This window comes from Geospiza fortis, unplaced genomic scaffold (assembly GCF_000277835.1).
Source record: "Geospiza fortis unplaced genomic scaffold, GeoFor_1.0 scaffold49, whole genome shotgun sequence".
Lineage (NCBI taxonomy): Eukaryota > Metazoa > Chordata > Aves > Passeriformes > Thraupidae > Geospiza > Geospiza fortis.
This window is the reverse complement of record NW_005054378.1, coordinates 766,280-789,138: the sequence shown is the minus strand read 5'-3', so window position 1 is coordinate 789,138 and position 22,859 is coordinate 766,280. Positions and strand designations below refer to the sequence as shown.

At 43.9% G+C, this 22,859-nt stretch overlaps 1 protein-coding gene across 1 annotated transcript in view; it reads left to right on the top strand.

The window, feature by feature from the left end:
- CELF4 (CUGBP Elav-like family member 4) overlaps nucleotides 1-22,859 on the top strand; it is a 696,303-nt gene that overhangs the window by 619,287 nt on the left and 54,157 nt on the right. The window contains exons 8-10 of the mRNA XM_031060278.1: nucleotides 1,506-1,517; nucleotides 5,816-5,916; nucleotides 10,602-10,751. Coding sequence (XP_030916138.1) covers nucleotides 1,506-1,517; nucleotides 5,816-5,916; nucleotides 10,602-10,751 — 263 coding nt within the window. The remainder of the gene's footprint in view (nucleotides 1-1,505; nucleotides 1,518-5,815; nucleotides 5,917-10,601; nucleotides 10,752-22,859) is intronic.

Sequence of the window (22,859 nt, the reverse complement as noted above, 5' to 3'; positions counted from 1 at the left end):
AGTCAGATTTCATAGCTTCCTAAAGCTCCCAGAGCCCCTACTCTAATTTATTTCAGGGTGGGTTTTTTGATTGTTTTAGGTTTTTTCTCTTCAGCAATATCTTCCCATACTCATTTAACTTCCCCTTTTATGGAGCAATTATTTATTTTATTTCACAAGGGTACAGGGCACCAGCCCTTTTCATTGTCAGGTTACTGTGGATCTACATCAGCTGGGTACTGACAGCTGCTTCTGCAGTCTAAGGCCAGGCTGAGGTATAGATCTGGACTCAGCCTGGAGAGGAGGAGAGTGATGCTGCCTGGCACCACCTTTGATTTGCTGCCAGCCTAGGAAGAACCTGCAGGCACACTCTCCACTTCACAGAGCGCAGCACACCTACTCAGGGCGGCCAAGCCCAAAATCACAAGCAGTGACAATCAAAACTGTCTGTGAATGGTGGTAGTACAGTCCTGGCACAAATAAGCTACAGTTCCTGCAGGTCTCTCTTTGAATAAAAGGGGCAAGGAGGGTTTAGTGCCTGTCTCATGTCAGTGATGCCTCACCATGCAGAAAGGAAATGTGCACAGATCAAAAAAGGGTGAGGGAGATGGGAAAATGCAGAAGAGCAAAGCAAGAACAAAGGAGCGAGCCTTGGAAAGTGACAGATACAGTATAAATTATTTAATTTTTAAATTATTTAAGATAAGATCAAAGTCATAAATCAAGTTTGCATAAAAAATGGGGTGGGACTGTTAGCCACAGTCTTCTGGCCAAACTCCAGCCATGGGACTGATTGCATCCTGCAGCAGGGGATAGGCATAGAGTCAGTGTGTAAAAACAGACAGGCTGGGACAGAGACAGCACAGGCAATGCTGACATCTGTTCTCTGGCCTGGAACAAGTCCTTTCTCAGTAAATCCCAGCTCTCCTCACTCTGAAAAGGTACAAATGGCTGCTGCTCCTGAACTGCAGACAATAACTGCAGCAAAAATTTGGAATATCCAGCACAGCAGAGCTCTCAGACATCACCTTAAGTGGTCTCCTTGGGAAGTTAGGGCAGCAGTTACTACCATGCTGACCATAAAACCTTGGGTGCCCCATTCTGCCTCCCTGTCCAGCTCTCATGGAGATGAAAGGATATTTCTACTAAATGATCTGAGGTAGTGCTGACAGGAAGAATTGCTTTTTCCAATATTTCTTCAATTTGGACTGTGAAATTATTTTGGAGAGATACTTTAAAAAAATCAGCTAGCCCTATGAAACTGGGGAAAAATTACTGACTGTAGGCTGACTTCTGGATATAATAGTTAATATATTTAAGTAACCAAAATGGGACAGTATATTTGGTAAATAGTACCTGTTATGCAAATTATTTGCACTTAACCGTTCCAGAAGAGGAAGCTATTTTGAAGCCATAATACTTTTTAGCAGGGATAATACCATATTGCTTACCACCAGCCCCCAGGTAATAACGAACACTAGAAATAATGAACACTAAGATTTGGGCTCTACATACAAATTTTTTAGGTCTCTTGGGGGGTTTTCCAAAGTTCCCAGGAAGTTAGGAACCCAAGCTATTGTGTGTCAGACTTTGGAAAGACACTGAGAAATTAATCCAGGTGTTGCATATTTGCTTAGGTTTTTTTAATATCCTAATTATATTTAAATTTTATTTTCAAAGCAGAAATTGTTATTTCCAAGAAAAAAAAAACCATAAAAAGTATGAAGGACAATTCTGATTTTTCTGCCAATTATCTTCTGTTTGTTTCAAGGCTAGTAAAGTATTTTTAGATTTACCTCCCAATAGCCAGTTAGGTATAGCAGACATGAATTTGTCAATTACACAGTTTTACCAAATATGAGTCGTATTACTGCTTGATTGATTCCTTTATCTCTTTCTATCACAGGGATACCATGAGGATTCATTAGTTAAGTCTGTATAGATCATTAGAGGTGGGAAGTGTGGAACGATGTTACTACTACTACTACTACTACTTTATTATTATTATTGTTATTATTATTGCTGTTGAATGAATAATATGAATAGTGAAACAAAGCATTGTGTGGTTCAGACACAAAGATAGAAAATAGCACTGGAAAAAAGGAGAAGGTCATCGCATTGTTCAGAGTAGGACTGGAGGGCAATGATCACACTATTTCAGAAAGAGCTCATCAGAAATAATCCCCCTTTCTCCTCTTCCCCTTCTTCAGTTTCACACACGTTTCTTTTGGGGATGGGGAAGGCAGGCTGTGCATTGCTTTTCCTATTTCTAGCACAATTTTTTGCTCTGAGAAAGTTCCTTCATCCTCCACGCAATTGTTCCTCCTGTAAGAAAAAGACGTTATCTCCTGCCCTTGAGCACCATTGCAACTTACAGTAGGAAAAAGACGAGCAAGACAAACCCTTACACCTGTCTGTATTGATCAGACAATACTGCCACCCCTTCCCATGCTTTAGATGGCTTTTCCAGGGCCTCTCCACCTGTTCCCAGCACTGGGATGGTGACTGCAGGCTCCTATCTCTTGAGGTGCTGCCCCAGGGCAGGAACCAGTCTGGTAGCACCTCCTGGTCTCCTAAGAAGATAAATATTTGAGCAACAGAAACGACAGCAGGAAAGAAGGAGTGAATCTTTAAAATGGATGGGGAAAAGCTCTAAATGCTGAGGCAAAGGTCATGCAAAGGAAGTAAGAGAAGCAGAAGGAAGTACGTCCTTTCAGCTAAGGGAGGGAAGAGCTCCTCTCTGTCCCCTTGGATCAGTTTGAGATAATAAGGCTGCTGCCTTCCTGATTAGTGCTCTGTAGCCCCAGCCCAGGCAGGGAAAATCTGCATTTCAAATGGCATATTTTAAAGTACACAATACCCAGGGGCCCTGCTGCTATTGATTTGCCTCTGGTGGGGTCACTGCCTCACTTTCTACAGCTTTATTAACTGGGACCATGCACTGGGTGTCTTTCAAAGTGAAAGGAGAAAGGATGGGACATTTGTCTTCAGGGGGAGCTGGGGAAGGAGTGGGGTGACTTTCATTGGGAATGCCTTGGAGGTTTTAGAAGGAAGACTGGTGACCCTTACAGGACTTGTTCTCCTTCTGTAAATTTCCCTAGAGCCACCCTGGGGGGGAAGCAGGTAGGTCTTATGCAGTCAGCTCCTTTCAAGGTGACTGAATTCCTGTCCTCCCACCCTCGTGGTGCCGTTGCACTCACCAAGCTCTGACCATCAACCACTGGGCTGAATAGGAGCCCCCTCTTCCTCACCCCCTAACCTCTGGCCCTGAGCACCTCCAAACAGAGTGCCATGGGCACAAATGGGATCTGTGACCTCAGAAGTTCAGCAAGAAATTTGTCAAGGGTTGAAATGGTCAGACATTCCTGGCCCTTGGTTGAGGCCACCTCTCCAGCCAAGGAAGCAAAGCCATCAGCTGGGGTGCACAGCTGTGCTCAGGTGAGGAATGCTCTACTCCTTCCAGCTCCAGGCAACCCCACTTTTACCCTGTTGACCAGGTCTGAAGGCTGCAGAGAGGTCTGTGTCCTCTGGGTGATGATGTGAAGGGCTCATGTCAACATCCAGAAGGGTTCCCAGCTCTCTAAGACATCTCAGAGAGGCATCCACAGAGCACTGAGTATAATAGATATTAGGTGACTGTTCTCTGCAGGAGCACCTCTGCTTTGTAGCAGAAGCACCTGATCTAGTTTCCCATGTCACAGGTTAGGATTTTTACCACATCAAAGTGAAAAGGGGCAAGAAAGTGCTAGAGGCTATAAAACTATTTATTAAAAATCTACAAAGCTATAAATATGTGAAAAATATATTTTAAAACAAAAACAAATCTTTAGGTACCACCCAGGTAAAAATACCCAGAACAGAAAATGAGATGTGAGTCAGCACACCTAGTGTTGGAGTCAATCCGGTGTTAAAGATGGGTGGATGGATTCCCCTTCCTCCTTTACTTCCTTGGCATACCTTCTAATATTGCCTGCTCAGTACCTCCTCTGGAGAATAAACTCAAACGATGCCCAGGAACAAATGTACTCCTTAAAGGAGAATCAACATAGTGTATAATACAAAAGATTGTCTAATCACTCCATCAGTAATTACAAAGAGCAAAATATCACTAGTTAGAATGTAAAAGTACCTTGTGCAGGGTAAAATAAAACAGGGTGATTAACCATCAAAGGGAAAGCCACCACTTTGCCACCAATCTTTATTAGGCTTCACAAAATAATAATACTCAAATCCAATAGAACACATTTCACCTATAGATCTGACAATGTGTGGAGTCAGGTATCCTGTGTTACATTTTATTGCTGGAGAAACCAAAGCAAGTTCACATAACTTATGCATAGTTATTCAGCAGGTTTTTGTCAGAGCACCCTTTCCTTTGGACTGTTTATGGATGGTGGCAGGGAAAGTTTCAGCATTTGAGTGAGTGCAGTGATTTCAAGGGTTTGTTTTAGTGTACATGTGTAAGAACAGTTAATTTAGCTGATATTTCAATATTAAAGCGAACAGAAGGGAACAGTCTGTTCTTTGCCATGACTTCTGAGGTCTGTTTAATTCTGAGAAGCATGTCCCACGTGCTTAAAGAACAGCATCAGAGGGCGATTTCCTGATGGTAGAGAGAGTGAAATCAGAGAGAGCAGTGAAACAGAGTCACTCCAATTTTGGAGACAGCAAAGACATGAATCACTTCTAAAATCACCACAGAAAAACATTTCTCTTTTCCACTATTATCATCAAGTCACAGATTACCAGAGACTGGGGAATGTACAGAGTTTTCCCAAACTTTCTGCATGTCTTCTTCCCCCCCACCAAACCTTCTCTAAGCACCCAGAAATTGTCACTGCTGAGGGTTGGATACTCAGACATTCCCACCCTGTCTGGCTTTTTGCACAGCACTAGGGAAGGAGACAAGAAGCAGTTTACACCAAACTGTCTTATCCTTCACACCAGGACCATTCTAAAATCTCTCTGCAGCCATACTGTCCACATGAACTTCACTAGCTGTATGCTGGGCTCTGAGTGTAGCATAAGGATTACAAAGCCTTGTTTTAATGAAAAAATGCATTCCTGGAATTGATAAATATTCACCAGCATTCTGCTCCAAATTTTTTAGCCCCAAATGCCTGAAAATGCAGCCTGGGTTCCTTATTTCTGACTTTTGTAGATGCCCTAAAAGAAACAGCATTTTGACTTCCTAGAAAAAATTAACTGAGAAGGTCAACCCAGATCAAACCACAGGGAAGGGGTTTTCTCATTAGACAAATCTAATCTTGCTAAAACAGGGGAGCTCCCCTCTCTTGTACAACACTTCTGGGGGTCTCTGATAGTGTTGGAAATCAGTGCTATGATCTGGTTAGAAGTTTTGGTTGTGGTTTTGCTCAGTACCCAGATGAAGCCTCCTAGCAGCACCAGAAAAAAAATCATTTTTTGTTACTGACAGGTGGGAAAAAAAGCAGGTTATCCCTAGAGAACTAGTCAAAATTTCTGCTTTGGAGAAAGAATCCCCTTTTCCTACATACACTCCCACCAGTAACCGGCAGGCTTTTCCAGAATTTTGACACGTAACGTAAGCCGCGAAGCCGCTCTGCTCAGGTGTATTGTGTTTCATCTGTACAAATACTTTTCTCTGCCTTTCTGACTTGGTGGGCCGAGTCCAGGTCACAGGAGACCTCCACATGGCGGGGTGGGGACCATAAAAACCCCAATTTGCCAAGGTGCCCTTTGCCTCCAGCCCCTGTGGTGAGAAGAATGCCCAGTCCTGCGGGGTGCCACAGGGGTAGTGGGCCGACACCCCAAAACATCAGGACACATCCCGTCCTTCCCGGGTGCCCTCCTGGAGCTGGTGCCACAGGCTGCCCGCCTTCGCCGCAGCCCAGATGCGGCAGATGGCGGCTCTGAACATGAACGGCCTGGCAGCCGCCCCCATGACTCCAACCTCAGGTACGGGCACGGCGGGCTGGAAAGGGCAGAGGGCAGGGAATCCGGGCCAGGTCACACAGGACAGCTGGCAGGATTTGTTAGCTCTTTGGGATCCTCCTCTGAGCATCAGGCTCTCCTCCCAGGTAACAAGCGGAAGGACCAGAGGAAAGGGTCTCAAGTGGCACCAGGGGAGGTTTGGATTGGATATCAGAAAAAGTTTCTTTCCCAAAAATGGTTGTCAAACACTGTAACAGACTGCCCAGGGCAGTGAACCAGCATACGTCCCTGGAGTTATTTAAAAGGCATGTAGATGTGGAATTTAGGGACATGGCTTAGTGGCAGGCTGGGCACTGCTGGGTTAGTGGTTGAACTCAATGATCTTAGAGAGAACATTAACTATTCTCTGCTTCTATGACATTTCTCAGTCTAATCCCATACACAACTTCTCTTTAGCTCTAAGAATGTCACAAAACATCCCGCAGTGACCTACACTGGTTTATTGGGGCATATATATGTCCAGGGGGTCAGTGTTGGTGCTATCACAGCCAGGCTGTCCCACAGACTAGCAAAATAGGGTTGTGGTGAGAGGCAATATCATCAAGATGAATTTTGCCCTTGGGACACAAAGCACATCCCCCTGTTGTGACACTGGACAGAAGGCACTCAAGGAAGACATCTGGTGCTACCTGGAATGAGGGTGTGCAGGGAAGGGGTTTCTGGCTGCAGCAACAGAGACAGGTAGCCAGTGAAGGGCTCCCAGGATCTAGCTAGGCTGTAAAAAGCCCATTCTAGGAGCTGTAGCATGGTCCAGCAGACAGAAAAACAAGCTAAGACAGCAACAGGACTGTCTTTCTTGGGGCTTGAAGAACTTAATTATTCCCATTTGGGCAGGAATAGGTCAAGGAATCATCAGCTCTGGTAGTCCTGGAATGACATGTGGCCTAACAGCAGGGAGGAAGGGAAGCGGGAAAAGTGGGGCCAAACCTTGAAAGAAGTGAGGGTTTGGGAAGTTTTTCAATACACTAGAGTCTGATGGGGAGGCAGAGGACTCAAAGGCGCATCTTGAAAGGACCGTTTGTAACAGAATATCATGAGGCAATGGGGAGAGAAGGGAAAGTAAGAAAGACAGATCTCATTCCACAAGACTTTATGGAGATCCGAGGAAAAGCACTTGACTCAAAAATCTTATACTGCACATTTCAAAATATATGTTTACACAATGATAAATGTATAAACAAAAAGTCGATGGAGCTACTGCAAATCCAAATAAAAAAGTGGCTTAATTATATGTGCACCCTTTAAACCCACTGCTGGCAAGATTATCATATTTGCATTAGCTAGATTTGTTTTGTGTTGGTGGGAGCAGAGAGAACATCAAACAAAGACTGCCTGGAATTCAAATATTTTCAGGGTCTGGAAAGCTGAATCCAGGCAGTAGTGTGCAATGGACCCACCACTAAAGAGCACAAGCTCTTTTGAATATACATAAGCAAATTCTTGAAAAGAGTGTGTTCTGTGTCATGGCTGTGAAAACACCTGTAAGACAGCCAAGTTCTGTGCCCACCAAGTTCTGTGCCATGAAAAAAATCCCAGGTTTTTTTGGTGTAATCATTTCCTCTTCTGCTATGGCCAGTGCCTTTCAGAGTCATAGAATGATGCAATTTAGGTTGTAAAGGGTCTTTAAGATCATCAAGGCTAACCATTAACCCAGCACTGTCAAGCCCACCAGTAAACCATATCCTTCAACACTGCATCACTGTGTCTTTAAAATACATCCAGGGATGGCAACTCCACCATTTCCCTGGGCAGCCTATTCCAGTGTTTGACAGGATGAGGGGACTGTTAAACTCTCGCTGTCAGAACAGAGGAGAGGAAACTCATGTTTTTTGCATGCTTTCTGGATTACCCATGGCTGGTCATTATTGAAAATAAGATGCTGGTTTAGATGATCCCCTGATGTCTTTCACAGTGGCCAATTTTGCACTCTCCTAATGGCATATTTTCAATCACAGAGCCTATTCACTTTGGCATTATCTCAGATTTACCTTGAATGAGTAGCTTCCTTCATGAAAAACCTCTGTGGTGGGTTGTGGAAATGTCCATTGACAATTATTCCTTAGGAGAAATGTTTAGACTTTGAAATTACTCCTTGTATTACTACAACACTCACAAAGCATGTGATAAGATGCATAGAAAATGTTTCACATAATGTCTGAGCAAGCAAGCCTACAACACTAGCAGCAATTTCTGAGTAGCCAGGAGATATCTGAAGCCTAACATTAATTCTCCTGCTGGCTTTTGTTAGCATTCAGAAAGCCAAATGGAAAATGATCATTCTGCTTCATAGCAGGATTTCTAGTCATTGAAGTATATCTTTTTTCTGCCTTGGAAGGAAAATGAAATATTTCAAAGTTCTCAGAAAAAAAAAAAACAACCAAGCACTAGAAAAAGTGTTTGGAACATTGAAAAAAAAATAGAAAGGAAGTGTTTTGATCTTACTGAAGCAAAAGAAAAATTGTGCTAGGAAAAAAAGGTCCTGGTAACCCAGAAGTCCTAGAGGCTTTGGAGGCATTGGCTCAGCACAGTGCCTCTGTGCTGGTATCTTCAGCCCTCCTAATACAGCTGGTTTCCTCTGCACCCCACCTCTAGGAGAGTGGATTCCTGGGAATATGACCATAAGTTCATTCATTTCCATGGGACCTAGGGGCTCAGAGTTTTGGATCCAGGCAAATGTAATGGATGAGAGACAGTATCCATGTCACCTGGCTCTAACCATAAAAAACTTAGACATCTCATTTGAACTGCAGTCAGTGGAGTGCAATAAGCACTCCCTATGGGTAATTCAGACCAAGAAAATTGAAACACTGTTTGCTGTCATTTTAACAGTCTTCCATCAAGGGTCAGGTTTATCTCACACAACAGTCCATAATTGTGAGGCAATTAATTTGACATTTCTGAGAGTTTGGTTCGGGTTTTACATTTCTCCCATCACTGCAACAATCTGGGTGAAAAGTGGGTCTGGCAGCGGGTCAGCTACTCTGTTACCTGCAGAGAGTAGCTAGAAATTAAATTTTATTTAGGCTTCTTTCCTTCTTCCTCCTCTCCCTGCCTCCCTCCCTCCCTCTCTCTCTCCTTGTTGTAAATCTGCACCTGGTGTGGCTACAGCAAGAGATCTCAAACAAGGGATGAAATCCACAACTGGCATGCACCACCACCATTTGTTTTCCACAGTGGCATTATGCCAGTTTTACTCCAGCTACAGATCTGACCTCTCCAGGGGGGTTCTTTATGAGAAGAAAATTGAAGAATTCCAATAAATATGCCTAAACTTCCTTAGATATGCACAAAATAGCAAGCACAAATCCCTTGCTGCAATTTTAGGAAAAAAATTTATTTACATTTTCTATGCAAATAAAGGAGAGATCCAGAAAAGCAACTGAAATTTTAAGTAGCCTTTGTGATTTGGAAGCTGATGGCATATGCTAAGAGCATTGCCTTTGGACTTCAGTTGCCACTGCTGGCTCCCTGTACCTCCACAGAGGACATTTTTAAAGGCCAACACCATTTAAATAAGAAAAGGGGAAGCAGCAGCTTGTCTGCTCAGGGTATAAGAAATGAGCTGAAGTACTGCCTTTTTTTTTTTGGGCTACTCAAATCCGAACATATTAAAATATCTCATGCATCTCTAGCAGCTTTCTTAAAGCACCAACACAGATTTAAGCAGTGGTTAAAGTGTGTTATTCAAATAACCCATGATTGAATGCTGCAATGGTGAAGACAATATGTGCAATTGGTTTAAAAGAGAGGTTACTGCAAAAATTGTGCTTTCAATCAGTAGCATACCCTGACAGAGAAAGATATTGTTGAAGTTAAGATAGTTTAACTTCCCATGCACACCTAGCAAGAGAAAAATATGATTTCAGGCTCATTGAAAACTCATTTTTGGTCCCTGAAATCATCCTGAACATGTTGCAAGAAGAACAGACTGTCCACTCATTTTACACATATATAAGAGTAAGACAGTGAGGTAGCAGACAGATTTAATTCTCTTCCCAGAAATTCAAGAATTCTCTACCAGTGGGTGACAAGATCCCACTCAGAATAAAGAAAAATATGTTCTTCTCAAATAGCAGCATTACAGTCCCCCACAGGATGAATCTGGGAAGAAAGAAAGAAAAGATTCCATGAAAGGAACAAAATTTGGTCCAAATTTTGCCCCAGTTCATTGAGAGGTATCTGTTAAAACAGTATGACGTCAAGTTTGGACCAAACAGTAACATTAAAAAATGTATCACTGGCTACCTTTAGGCTACAAATAAACTTGACAAGTCTTTTAAGGATCCCCAGTGCTGAGAAAGTTCAGAATGAGTTTGCACATGAAAGGTGTATTCATGAGAGAGTGCAGACAGAGCAGTCCTGGAAATCAGTGCACCCACAGAGATCCAAAGGGAATCTGATAGGAACTGCTGTAGGAGGATGGGGCTGAAAGTTTTTGGTGGTTTTTCAAGCTTGTCTTGAGTGCTTTCTGAACAGGGGAGCAACTGCAAGCAGTCCATTTATTTGCTCAACAGCTTGGGAGATTTTTCATTTCTCGGGTGTTTTTTTGCGGGTGGTGGTCACAGCTATTGTGTCAGCAGTTTTCTCCACAGAGTTGTTGTTCCCAGTACTCACCAGACACTCTGCCCTTGTGTCCTCCTCATTTTCAGGTGGAAGCACGCCTCCTGGCATAACTGCACCAGCTGTGCCTAGCATCCCATCTCCAATTGGGGTGAATGGTTTCACTGGCCTCCCGCCACAGGCTAATGGGCAGCCAGCTGCTGAAGCCGTGTTTGCTAATGGCATTCACCCTTATCCAGGTAAGCCAGACCAATCCTGTGCCCACAGCCTGTTGCCTCAGTCATAGGGATACTGTCCACATCCACAGGCTTTGCCCAACAAAAGCCTGTGGCAGGGTTCAGAAGGGTTAACCCCACACCACCAGGGCTCATTATCACTGTATTGTGTCTTATGCAGCTACAGTGTTAAACGGTTCAATCTGGATGATAAACATCAAGGGCATGTTGGAGGTGGAAAAACTGTGTACTGAATATTTGAGTGCTCATCTGCTGGATAGCATGTCTGGTGAATACAGTCAGGACAACCAGCATGTTTCGCTTCAGCTGAAAATTGACCTGACTCCCGAGCAGTTTGTGCTGGCAGATCCCCCGCAGTACTGCCAAGGGTCTTGCTTCTGGTTAGCCTTGAAGGAGCTGTGCTAAGCCTGTTTGCACCCAGCACTGGCATCTCCTGCTGGAATTCCCCTGCAGCCACATGGCTCTGGGAGGATGATCCAAAGGGTCCATGTGCCCTAGAACCAAGCAGGAGTGTGCAGGGAGCAGGTGTTGATCTCCGAAATGCCCACTGCGCACAAATCCTGCTGCCTTGCCCGGCCTGGGGAGTGAAGCTGCACTAATATAGCCTCTGAATGGACTCGGGGTCACCCTTTGGTGGCACACCGCAGGAGAAGTGCTGCTGGGATTCACACTGTGCCTAGCTCGAAGATGCCAGCACTACAGAAGTGATTTTGCAAGCACTGGCAGTCAGAGATGGATGAGGGAGGTTAAAGGATCCATACCTGCCCCTATACATGTATTTACAAATATACAAACAGTCTAAATCTGTAATTACCAATTAACATTCCTTAATGTGCACCTACAGCTTTTCAGCATCCTCAAGACTTGAGATAGCTCTCTCCTCCAATACACTTCCTCTAGAAAGTAATTTTATACCATTTCTGCACACATACTAATGGTAACAATCATAGCAATAAAAAATCTAAGTAAATGTTACTAATTGATCGTAATCACCAGCTGGCAAAGGAATATTTTACCCTGGGGAACTGATAGATTGATCTAGCCTGTTAGGAAATCAAATACTGAGTTCAATGTTCCAGCCAAAAAGCCCCAAAAAACTCTAAGAAAAAAAAACTCTTTCAATCTTAGCCAGTCCTGAAAACTCAGAAGATTCATCATCATAGGGAAGTTTATGAGCTACATGGAAAAATACCATATAGTATAGAAATAGTATAGACCATATAGTATAGACCAAAGCCTTACCTAGGTATTGACAAATGATTATCCTCCTCCCAACAAACACTTTGCAAACATGGTCTTTGAGTGCAAGTCTAAGCAGAATTAAAATCAAGGGACTTACTGTACTCAAAATTAGGCATGTAAATACGTGTTGTAGCAGTGTAAGGACAGGGGAGATTTTGGAGTCATCAGAAGATTGCAGAGAGCCCTTAGTATGTTCCGTGAGTTCAACCACAACACTGAGAAAGCATTCTGTCTTTAAGGTTATATAAACATGGCCATCTGTTCTTCTGTCCATTTATTTCAGTTTGCCTGTTTGCCAGTCAATCATTTCTCTGTTTATTCATCCACTTCTGTGTATGTCTGTCCTTTGTTTCTGGTTTATTCAGATCCTTTTAGCCAATTTCGATGATCCATTACTGTGGGTACAGAGAAAATATGTTCTTTCTAGGTGAATCTTAATGGCTTGAGCTTTTCTTACTATTCCCAACTACCCCCATAATTAATGAATACCTCAGTTAGGTATTTCATCCATGGTTATATAAAAGCCAGTGGCCTTAATCTGATTCTCTCTGAGTTTCTGAGAGACTTGCTCAGGCAGCAATTCCCAGTAAGTCCCTGCACAAACCCCAAGAGGCTGACACACAGAAAGGTGACCATCATCCTGCCCCTCTTTGCTGCAGGCAGAGAGACTCCCTTCTGCCAGTAGGGCTGACATCCAAACAGCCTGAGCTGTGTAAAGTTTGGATTTATCTCAGGGTAACCTCAGCAATATATTTGTCTTTCTCATTGCTCAGCTTCCCCATAATGTGGTGACACCTTAAGTTATACCAGAGGTGTAAAGGGAACAGTGCCAGGTCAAGCACCCACCTCTCATTATGCTTTTGTCTGTCCCTGAAATGCTGAAAGCAAGTCCACATAACTTACATCACGTGTTTGCTCCATCTAATTGTGTTCCTTCTCATGAGCATTTATGCACTCTGCAAACCTCTCCTCCCTGCCACAGGCTTTATTCAGTCCTGGAGCTTAGCAGCATGAAAAATAAAAGGATTAGACATTTATATGGGTAATGAGGACGTCCACAGCCATATTAGACTGGATAAAAATGTAGATAGGACACAAAACTTCATGTTTTATGATATAAGCCAGCCACTAATTGCTTGGGGTTAGAAAGAAATTTTCATCACTGGGCAGCTTGTTCCATCATTATGGGATTTTTCTCACTCTCCTCTATTGCATCTCTTACTGCCCTGTGGTTCTGCGTGGCTCTGTCCCTAAATACAAGGGTACAAATAAAATACTACAGCTGAGCAGGCAATTGCACTAACACTATAGAGAAGGGAAGATCATGACAGTCCCCATCCAAAGCCAGCATCTTCCAAACAGCTTTCTTTTATGGTGTATCTCTCATTCTGAAAGTGGTTAAGACTGCTGCTGTATTATGTACACAATCATAGTCTTGCTATGATTATGACTTGCCATATATTGCTTAAATCCTGAATATTGCTTTCAGATACTCCTTCATACCGCACAAAAAAAACCTCAAATGTGGGTTCACACCATTACAGCCTGTAGCAGAATATTCTTTGTTGCCTGAAAATAGCAAAACAGGACAATGAATGTCTCTAGAGGCATGACATCCATATCACTCAGACCCTAATAAATTCCATTAATTGTGCAGTTTGTCTGCATGTTCACCTTTCTGACCAGCCATATTATTTTTGATGCTGCATCCAAAGGACTCCAGAACACCAGTCTTTATAAAAACAAGTTCATATAACATAATTGTATTTAGTCTGTAATTCCACTCTTTTTTTCTTCTGTCTTCCCCTGTGCTCTTTTTCCAAGATTCCCTTTGACTGGAGAAGGGATGTACATGGTGTCATTTCAGTCAGATTACCAAACCATCCATGCCTTTGTGGCAAATGGATGAATACTTTGAACATCCCTACTCGCCAGGGCTTTGATCACAGCCCCTGTTCCTGCAGGAATTAGCTTTCTCTGTTAATCTGGTCAGGCTATGGATCCATGCAGTGGCACTAAAAAACCATTCCTAGCAGTCATAACCTTTGCAAGCCAGGGTCTCACCTTCTCCAAGATCAGACAGTACATAATGCCTCAGTGCACTTTTTGCCACAGAGTGAGTAACAAGGCAATAAGTATTCCCCCTTCCACTAGTCTGAGCCCCTTTGGAGATTTGACCTTTTTGTGTATTAATTCCTGCCCTTTAATCTTTCAGTTTGCAGAGCTATTGAACGTGGCAATGTGTCACAATATATAGTGGGGACAAAGAGCATAATCTGCTGTGCCATGATCTTGTGAGTCGCTTTGCAGCAGCACAAGAGCGTTTGCCATTTCCACATTAGTCACAGTAGCAGGGATTGCACTCTTCTGCCAAAGCTTCTTAGCCACCCAGAGCCTCTCTTGTAACCATGTGTGATGTACAGTAACAGCAGACACCATCTGCACTGGCTTCTGCTGTGTCTCACATCACCAGAATTCTGCTCTCTGCTAACAGGACCTGCTCTGCCGAATTGCATTGTGAGGGACCAGGCAAAATTCTCACTCCAAAGATAAAGCCTCCTTGGTAAGAGAAAGGGGACATAGAGATGAGAAAATCGGGAGACCAAAGGATAGGAATTGAGAGAGAAGGGACTGGCTGTCAAAGAATCAGTGAAATGAGAGAACTGGATGAAGGAACAAAGCAGATCTCCCAGAAAATTGAAGACTGCTCCATAATCTTCTGTCCAGTGCCCAGAAAGTGGAAATACACCATATAGCATCTCACACCCCCTTACTGCTCCTGGGCCAAAGGATGTCCAACTTGGCCAGAGCCAGGGATGGCTCAGCAGTTTGGCAGCTTTGTGGAGCCTTAGATGGGGAATGCTTTGATGAGTGCTGAGTTCTTCAGCTTCCCCACAAGGGGAAGCAGAGGGGCAGGCACTGATCTCTTCTCTGGTGACCAGTAAGAGAACCTGAGGGAATGGTCTGAATTTGTGTCAGAGGAGATTAAATTTGGATATCAGCAAAAGGTTCTTCACGCAGAGGATGATTGGGCACTGGCACAGGCTCCCTAAGAATATATAGTTCTAGCACCAAGCCTGACAAGGTCAAGAAGCATTTAGACAATGCTCTCAGTGAGCTGAAGTATGGCCTTTCTTTTTTTGGGCTACTCAAATCTGAACTTATTCAAATGTCTCATGCATCTCTAGCAGCTTTCTTAAAGCATCAACACAGATTTAAGCAGCGGTTAAAGGGTGTTACTGGACTAACCCATCATGGAATGCAGGCACATGGTTTGACTCTTGGGGATCCCCTGTGCAGGATTTTGATGATCCTTATGGGTCCCTTCCTAATCAGGATATTCTATGATTCTGATTAAGTGCATTTGGTCTGGATTTAGTTGCTGAGGGAAAAAAAAACTAAGTCCCCTCAGCTCTTTGTAATCCATTAAAAGTGTGTCGCCTCATTCATTATTTTCAGGCACACAGTGGTTCTGTTTCTGACTGCTCACCACTTCCAGATCTATCTTTCCACTCTGCAGACCCAGCGCAAGTTTCACCACCACCTCCACTCCCCTGTAGCACACAGTACATCTGGGCTAGCAAGACAGCAATCTCCACTTCATGCCCTGTTCAGGGTCCAGCCCTCTCTGGTGAGGACCAGCTGTCAGTACAAACGGGCAGCCAAACTTTTGTGCCCATATTTTTCCAAATCACCACTGAGACAGGCAGTAAAGGTGTGCCTCACAGGGGAATTCCTACTCTGTAGCAACTCATGACTTTGTAACTGAACCTAGACCACCAATTCATTTTCCTTGGTTCAACAAAGACGTATCAGGAAACAATTTCACCCACTACCAGCAGAGACAACATTCAGACTCCATCTGCATTCATTATCATTACCACAGTTAATTTTGCAGCTTGTCATTGGACAGTGCTGCTGGTAGACAGGCTGCTGCTCCAGACCAGTGAATCCAGTGCCAGTCCTGACCACGCCAGGCACCATCCAGAGGCTCTGGGCAAGAGTAGGGCTTCACTAGTGCAGGGAGAGGAAAGGACGGGCTTCCCACACCCCAGTGTCTGCCCTGATATTTCAGGCCTGAAAGGTGTTAATCAAGAAGAGTTTAGAGAGGTGGTGAATCAGGAGAAGAGAAAAAGACTGACCTCCCTGCACCTTTAGAAGGTCCAGGTTGGAAACCAAACCCCACAGCATTTGGTCCAGACATACACTGTGGCCTAGAAAGGCGCCTGGCTCAGCTACCCTGAGGCAAAGTTCCTCACTACAGGAAATCTCCGGCTCTGTATTGTTTGTCCACCCTAAATCTCCAGATGAGAGCCTTCCTGTTCATATTTTGTATCAGCAGTTCCAAAACTGCAACAGTGAGCACCTAAGACATCATTATGACTAGGAAACATTTATTTGACCCATTTGTAACAATCTGCCGTGTGCCATAAACCACACTTTACTGGTAAAATAAACAAGTGAAGGAATGCACTCATTAAAAATATAATAACAAGTTGCCATCTTCAATTGTAGTCTAAACCACTTTAATGATGCCGTGTACTTCCAATGACCGTGCTGCAGCTATAATGAATGAGGTTGTTTAAGGCAGTTGTGTGAGCCTTTCCAGAGCAGAAGTGCTTTCTCCTCTGATCTGGAAGAAGGTGCAAACACAAATCAGACTCCATGCTGATGTCTTCAGTAGCATCTATGTGAGTTAAGACCTTGAGATTTATTTTTAAAACTGACTTAAACTAAGCCTCAAAATATGGACTTTAGAGTGCCTTGAGAGCTTTTAAAACCTGACCCTGACTTATGTGATTATGGCCTTTGCAAAGAGAGGGAGGTCTGGTCCTGACTTTGCTATTGACTGTTTGTCGCCTTGACTAGCCATGCCCACCTGTCTGCCTTTTTAAGTCACCTGTGTCTTTCTTGCTGTGTTATCTGGAAGCTCTTCATTGCCAGACATGTCTCCTATCATGTTTTCACTCAGCATCTGTCTCAGAAGGAACCTGATTAGGACTGGGCCTTGGAGGTGGGACTATTAAGAAAATAATAAAGATAATCCTGGTTTCCATGATTGAACTATATGAATTTTATAGAAGGTCCATGTGTTGTCCCAAACAAGCGCGTACAATAGCTGGGGATGCCACCAAAAGGACTTCTTCCTACTAACAGGGTGAAGCAGAGGGTACAAAACCCCTGGATTTCTGTGCTCTTTTGATGTGTAGGGGAAGAGACAGAGGGACAGCATGTCTTTAACTGAGTGGTGTCCAATCCCTAAATGGCAAAACGAGACTATAAAACACAGGATCAACCTCTGTTTTCTGCCAGATCAGCACATTCTTTCTGTTATTGCAGTTATTGTTGTGTCTGAATACCTAATTAATTACAACAGTAAGCGCTGGCTTCTTTAATCACAGCATCAGCTGTCCTAATCAATCTTAATAATATGGAATCTGTACTATGGCACCCATGAATTTTAATCTACATAAATTTCTTAAGACCTCTCGCAAGCTTGTTGTACGAAATGATATAATTATGGATATAGATTAGGGCTGTAGAGAGTGATTTAAATTGGATTTAAGGAGAAGGTGAATAGAGCCCTCCCACTCAGTTATTTATTTATTTTAATCCTGGCCTTCACATAGATTTTTTTCCCTATTGTTATGTTATTACCCCCCCACACTGGCTGAGCAGCACTGCCTCTCTTTGATTGCCCTCCTCCCCCATCCACCTTCCCAAAGGGGATCGTGGCCAAGCTGCAGCTCCTGAGAGAGGTGTAGAACACCTCCAGGACAGTGAGAGGAATGAATAGGTGGGGCAGAGCACAAAGCTGAGGACCCAGCTCACAACATGCTGTTCCAGACCTATAGAGGAAGCATCTGTGCAAAATAGAGTGAAATAGATGGAACTGAGCATGTCAGTTGTGGAATGCACAGATAATCCGAAGCAAGGAGTGGAGAGAATATCACATAGGAGTAAAATCACTCCTTCCACCCAAGTGAAATCACAAAGCATTTTAGGAGCCAAAAATGCACCAGGCTGTGCTTTTGTCTTTCAGAAGCACTGGGCTCCTCTGGTTTCAGAGAGCAGACTACTTTGGCTTTCTCTTACCTGAGCTGGGACAAGGAGGCTGTCCCATCGTCCACTGAGGGCATTTGAAGGCCTCTTTTGCTGGCTCAGGCTGTAACTATCATCCTTTTTCCTCGCCAGCCCACTCGCTTCTATGCAGATCCTCCCGATTTACACCCCTGAATACCACAGAAGACTCCAGCCCTCTGTCCCCTACAACCAATTTCACTTGGGGCGCCCATATAGCAGCTTGTCTTGGACAGACACTGGAGTCACGCTACTGACACCTCAGGGAGGATTCTTTATAGAATTTCACTTCAACCAGTTTTATTTATTTTTAGCAACGTGCTTCATTCTGCCACCTCCATCCATTCATTCTCTGACAAAAGCTAAATGTCAGGCCCAACACTAACTGAAAGCCCCTTTAAAAAGTTGGATTTCAATCTAGAGATATATCAGGAGTAAGAAAGTTTCCTGGTGTTAATTTTAAAGCACTTGTATTTCATGCTGACTTGGGAAATCATCCTCAGTTTTTGGCATCAGGCAGAGGATTTGGAAAGTGACATTAACGGATCTACTTTCTTTGAAGGACTTGGGAGTTATTTCTTGACTTCTGCCTAATGAATAAGTGCTGCCTTCGTTAAATTTATATTTATGACCATATAGTAGGTCATTGGCTTGTTTTATGTCTCCAGGTTTATGGAAGGTTATCTGCCATGGTCACCTTGTGGCATCTTGGCCAGGACTGTCTTGCAAACAGACAATTGTATCTGAGCAGGATTTTTCCTGTGGAGATATGGAAATGATCAAATTAATATAGAGGAGATGTCCAGGGATAAGGCTCTTGCCCTGAGCTGCCAAATGAAGTTACTATTAGCATCTGTTTTCATGGTACACCTTTACTTTGCCCTGGCAAGGCCAGATCCTCAGCTCCTGGAAAGCAGCAAGGCCACAGGGACAGCAGTGGGGCTGATGTGATTGATAGTTCTCCTGTGGCCTCTCAGGAGCCTCTCTTTTTTTTTTCCCTCCACCAGCTGATCCTCAGCATTTACATTACAACACCTTTAATCTCAGAAATGTCTGTGTGTTGGACATGACACCTCCATGTGTCTGGCCACAAGGAAATCTGTTTCAGATGTTCTCCCCAGGCACATTTGCACAGAGCCAGCACATCCAAGGTCTGTGGATGATGATACAACTTAGAGACATACTGGTGCTGGTCCTAAAGCTGCTGTGAGGTGCTCTGCGATATCCATGTCTCTCATCTCTGTCTCTTATCCGCCCTTATACACCTACTTACCTTGTGTGCCACTGCGGGTTTGCATCTTGGCACAGACAGCACACAGAGCAGCTGACATGTTTTCCCAGCCCTGTATGTTTGTGTTCAACCAATATTTTCAGTATCAAAGAAGGCTGGTAAGCTGGATGGGGAGAAAGGGTGACTGAGGCAGGTTAACTCTCCCACTAATGATCTATGTGAAGGCCACCCTGTGAAGTTGTGTGTACCTTATGGAGGAGCAAAGCAACCCTACCTGATGGTTTCCTTGTGCTGAGATACAGAAAATACTCATAACTCCCAATCACTTTGAATTTTAGCAAGTGGTCGGCTAAAGCCACACCTAACCCCTGTGGTAGGTCAACTCTGAATTGTGAGCTCCTCACATAACTGAGCCCTTGATGAACTACTCATAGGTCATTAGTATGTAAGAGGGCTGTCACTTTACAGAACACAGCATGGCCACAACTTCCTCAAATGTTTAATCTGTGTCTTGAGATGCCTGGATCAAAACCAGCTGTTGGCTTCATCCATGCTACAGCTGGGAGCACAGGCAGTCATGCCCTTTGCTAGGTGTGATTCATGTGGCAGGGTGAGCAGCAGCATGAAGATGTGCTCATGGCTGCCCAGGATGCCCTGGCTTCCTGCAAGGGTGTCCAGCCAGCCCTGGAGTCTGTGTCCCTGCCTCTTCATAGGCCAGCACAGACATGTCCACTATGCTAAGTCACACCTTCATTTGCTGAGTAAACACAGTCTGCAAGCTAAGGAAGGAGAGTCCTTCAGTAAGAGAAGTCATCACTTTAAGAAGTGCCAAGTTACCCGAGGGGCTTTCAACTCTCCTTTCAAGAGCATCCAGGGATGGCTGGGTCAGTCAGGGCCCCGTGTGTTAGAACAGATACTTAGATATTCTTTTCCCATGAGGAAGGGATTCCCAGGTTGGAGCAGAGCTAACTGTAACTTTTCCACTGGCTTGCATGTGCTGTGAGCCAAGAGGAAGCCCCATGCATGACCTGGGTCACAAGGCAGCCTCATGAGAAACACTCAGTTGGATATTACCCTTGGTGGCAAGTCACAAATACTTGGGAAAATAATGAACTCTGAAAGCTTTAGTGTGGAAGGCAGAAAGGCTGCATTTCATGGCCTGTTATCCCAAACACTTTAAATAAATTATTTACCCAGCTCTAATATTTAACTTTAAAAGTGGGAGATTCTCATCATAAATTTCCTAAGCAGTGTACCTTAGTTCTGGTGGTCAGAGTGTCGTTCCAAAGGCAGGTGAGATATCCACAGGTGGGATAAGCAGAGCAGCTCTGCAGTGAGCCAGGTGGTCGTGTCCAGGAGATAGACTCAGCTGTAGCTGGGAGGTCAGGAAGCTCCCACTCATGCCCAGATAAGGCAAGGAATAAAGGAAAGGACCACAGCTCAGGTCCTGCTCAGTGAGTTCTCTTAGGAAAGGACCACAGGACAGGTCCTGCTCAGTGAGTTCTCTTGTCAGTGAAGTGCCAGCCATTGCGAATTATCAGCAGGTCAGGGGGCAGAACAATCGTGTCCAAGTCAGCCTCACCTGGTGAGGAAGGAATTACTGTAAATGCATTTCCTGAGGAGCAGAGACAGTTTCTCCTTCTGTGCAATAAAAGAAGCGCAGTTGCCTTTGGGGCAGAGATGGCAGATCCTCTCCTTCACTGCAGTCTGTAACACCATAGTTTAAAAAGATTTGCTTCTCTCACCAAAGGTTCCCTCACCTTTCTCAGGAGATATCTTCTACCTGACAGGACTTGAAGGGTCTAAGTTATTATGATCCATTCTCCTAAAGGGGTGAGGGAACTGATGTATTACTCAACTTTTCATAGCTGTTCAGTTTTCTTGTGGAGCAATATGATCAATATTCCGTTTTTTTGAGGAAAAGAGTTTTAAGAAGAGGTTAAAAAGAATAGATTTTAGTTGGTTTCTTCTTCAAGAAGAAAGTAGTAAGTAAAAAAAAACCAAAAACATATTTTCCAAACATCACCTCCATTATTTTCCTGGAACCACTGCTCTTTAAAAATGTAGTATAGAATCTCTAGTCTGCCTGCCACTGACCTCCCACAGGTTTTAATGTATTCTCCTCACACTGTTTTGCAAAAAATGAAAATCCTTACAGTAAGACAGTGCTTTCCCATTTCACATACACATATATTGAGGGACTTGCCAAAAGTCAGCTAGGAAACCATTCCAAGCTATGACTGCAATCCCACTTATTTCTTCCTATGACTACCCCAGCCTCAAAGTCCGCATGATCCAGTCATATCCATAATGAACAGGAGCTTCCAAGCCTTAGCCAGCTAATTGGGTTTGCCACCTCAAATTTGGTCGTTTCACCATTCCTCCTTGTATTTTGGGAGAAAAGTGTAAGACCTTGCAAGTTTCCATCATGACCAATGGTGATCTTTACAGTTAAGTTTCAAGCTGGTATTTCTATTTGTAAGAAAACACTTTATCCGTGTTCCTTGGGTATGTAATACTCACGTATGACAACCTCCCCCACACTTTGCCATACAGTCAGTGTCTTTCCTTGGATAGGTGTATGGCACCAGATTTCCTTCCAAGAGGCCCCCACCTTTGCATCCTCCAAGCCTTGCCTCCAGCCACACCTCTGTGCGGGTAAGAAGGAAAAAAGGTGGGATGGATGTGGGAAAGTGGCAGTTCCCTAAGGGATCATCCTCCGAGGAATAGGTTGGAGGGACTGCATAAATGTAGAACTGTGCAGTCCTAATAAATACAAATTAAACTCATTAGAAGAAGTGAAATATTAGGGTCAAGGTGACATTTGGACTGGAGGTTTAGCCAAGCTTTGCTTTAAATTTTGTATTGATGCAGATAAAGAAAGAGCTTATCCAACACGTTTCTCTTTTTTCTCCCGATCAACCAAAGGAGAAAAAGAAAAAAAAATCTTAACTAGCTTTGGTTGTATTTGAGCAAGACTTCAAAGTTTCACAAAAATAAACAGTTTTAGTGGGGAGGAATGCACACTTGTAAAGAGAGAAAATACACTTTGAAGCCAGCAAGAGACTGCATGCCTTATGCAGAGATTCACAGCATCCTCCCTGGAGCAGACAAGTGGTGTCCCCCTCCCCTCCATGCAGCTTCTTCTCTCTCACTGGGGGCTGCCTGGCAGCAACACAGTCCTTCGAAGGGTTGTGGGGATGACAGGAGCCATTGCTTTGTTCTCTTCTCCTTCCTCCTGCTATGCCCCTGTTGTTTTCTGCTCTGATTGAAAGTTTCATGTGACTGTAGCTGTCACTGAGATCTGAGTTTGCACAGCACCTAGCACAGTGTTAGTCCTGGCTTAAGATGAGGGTTCTTTGGGGTTGATTAGTGCCAAAAATCTGCGTGATCAGTGCAGATCCATAATTTAAGCTTGGGAAATGAGGAGAGAGGTTTATTTGTCCTCTGCTCCAACGTCTCAAAGGGTGATGGCTGGGGGACAGAACCCCCTTAGCCATCCCGGGGGGTTCTCTGCATTCCTGTCCATAGCACAAGTGAGCTGCTCCTCTTCAACC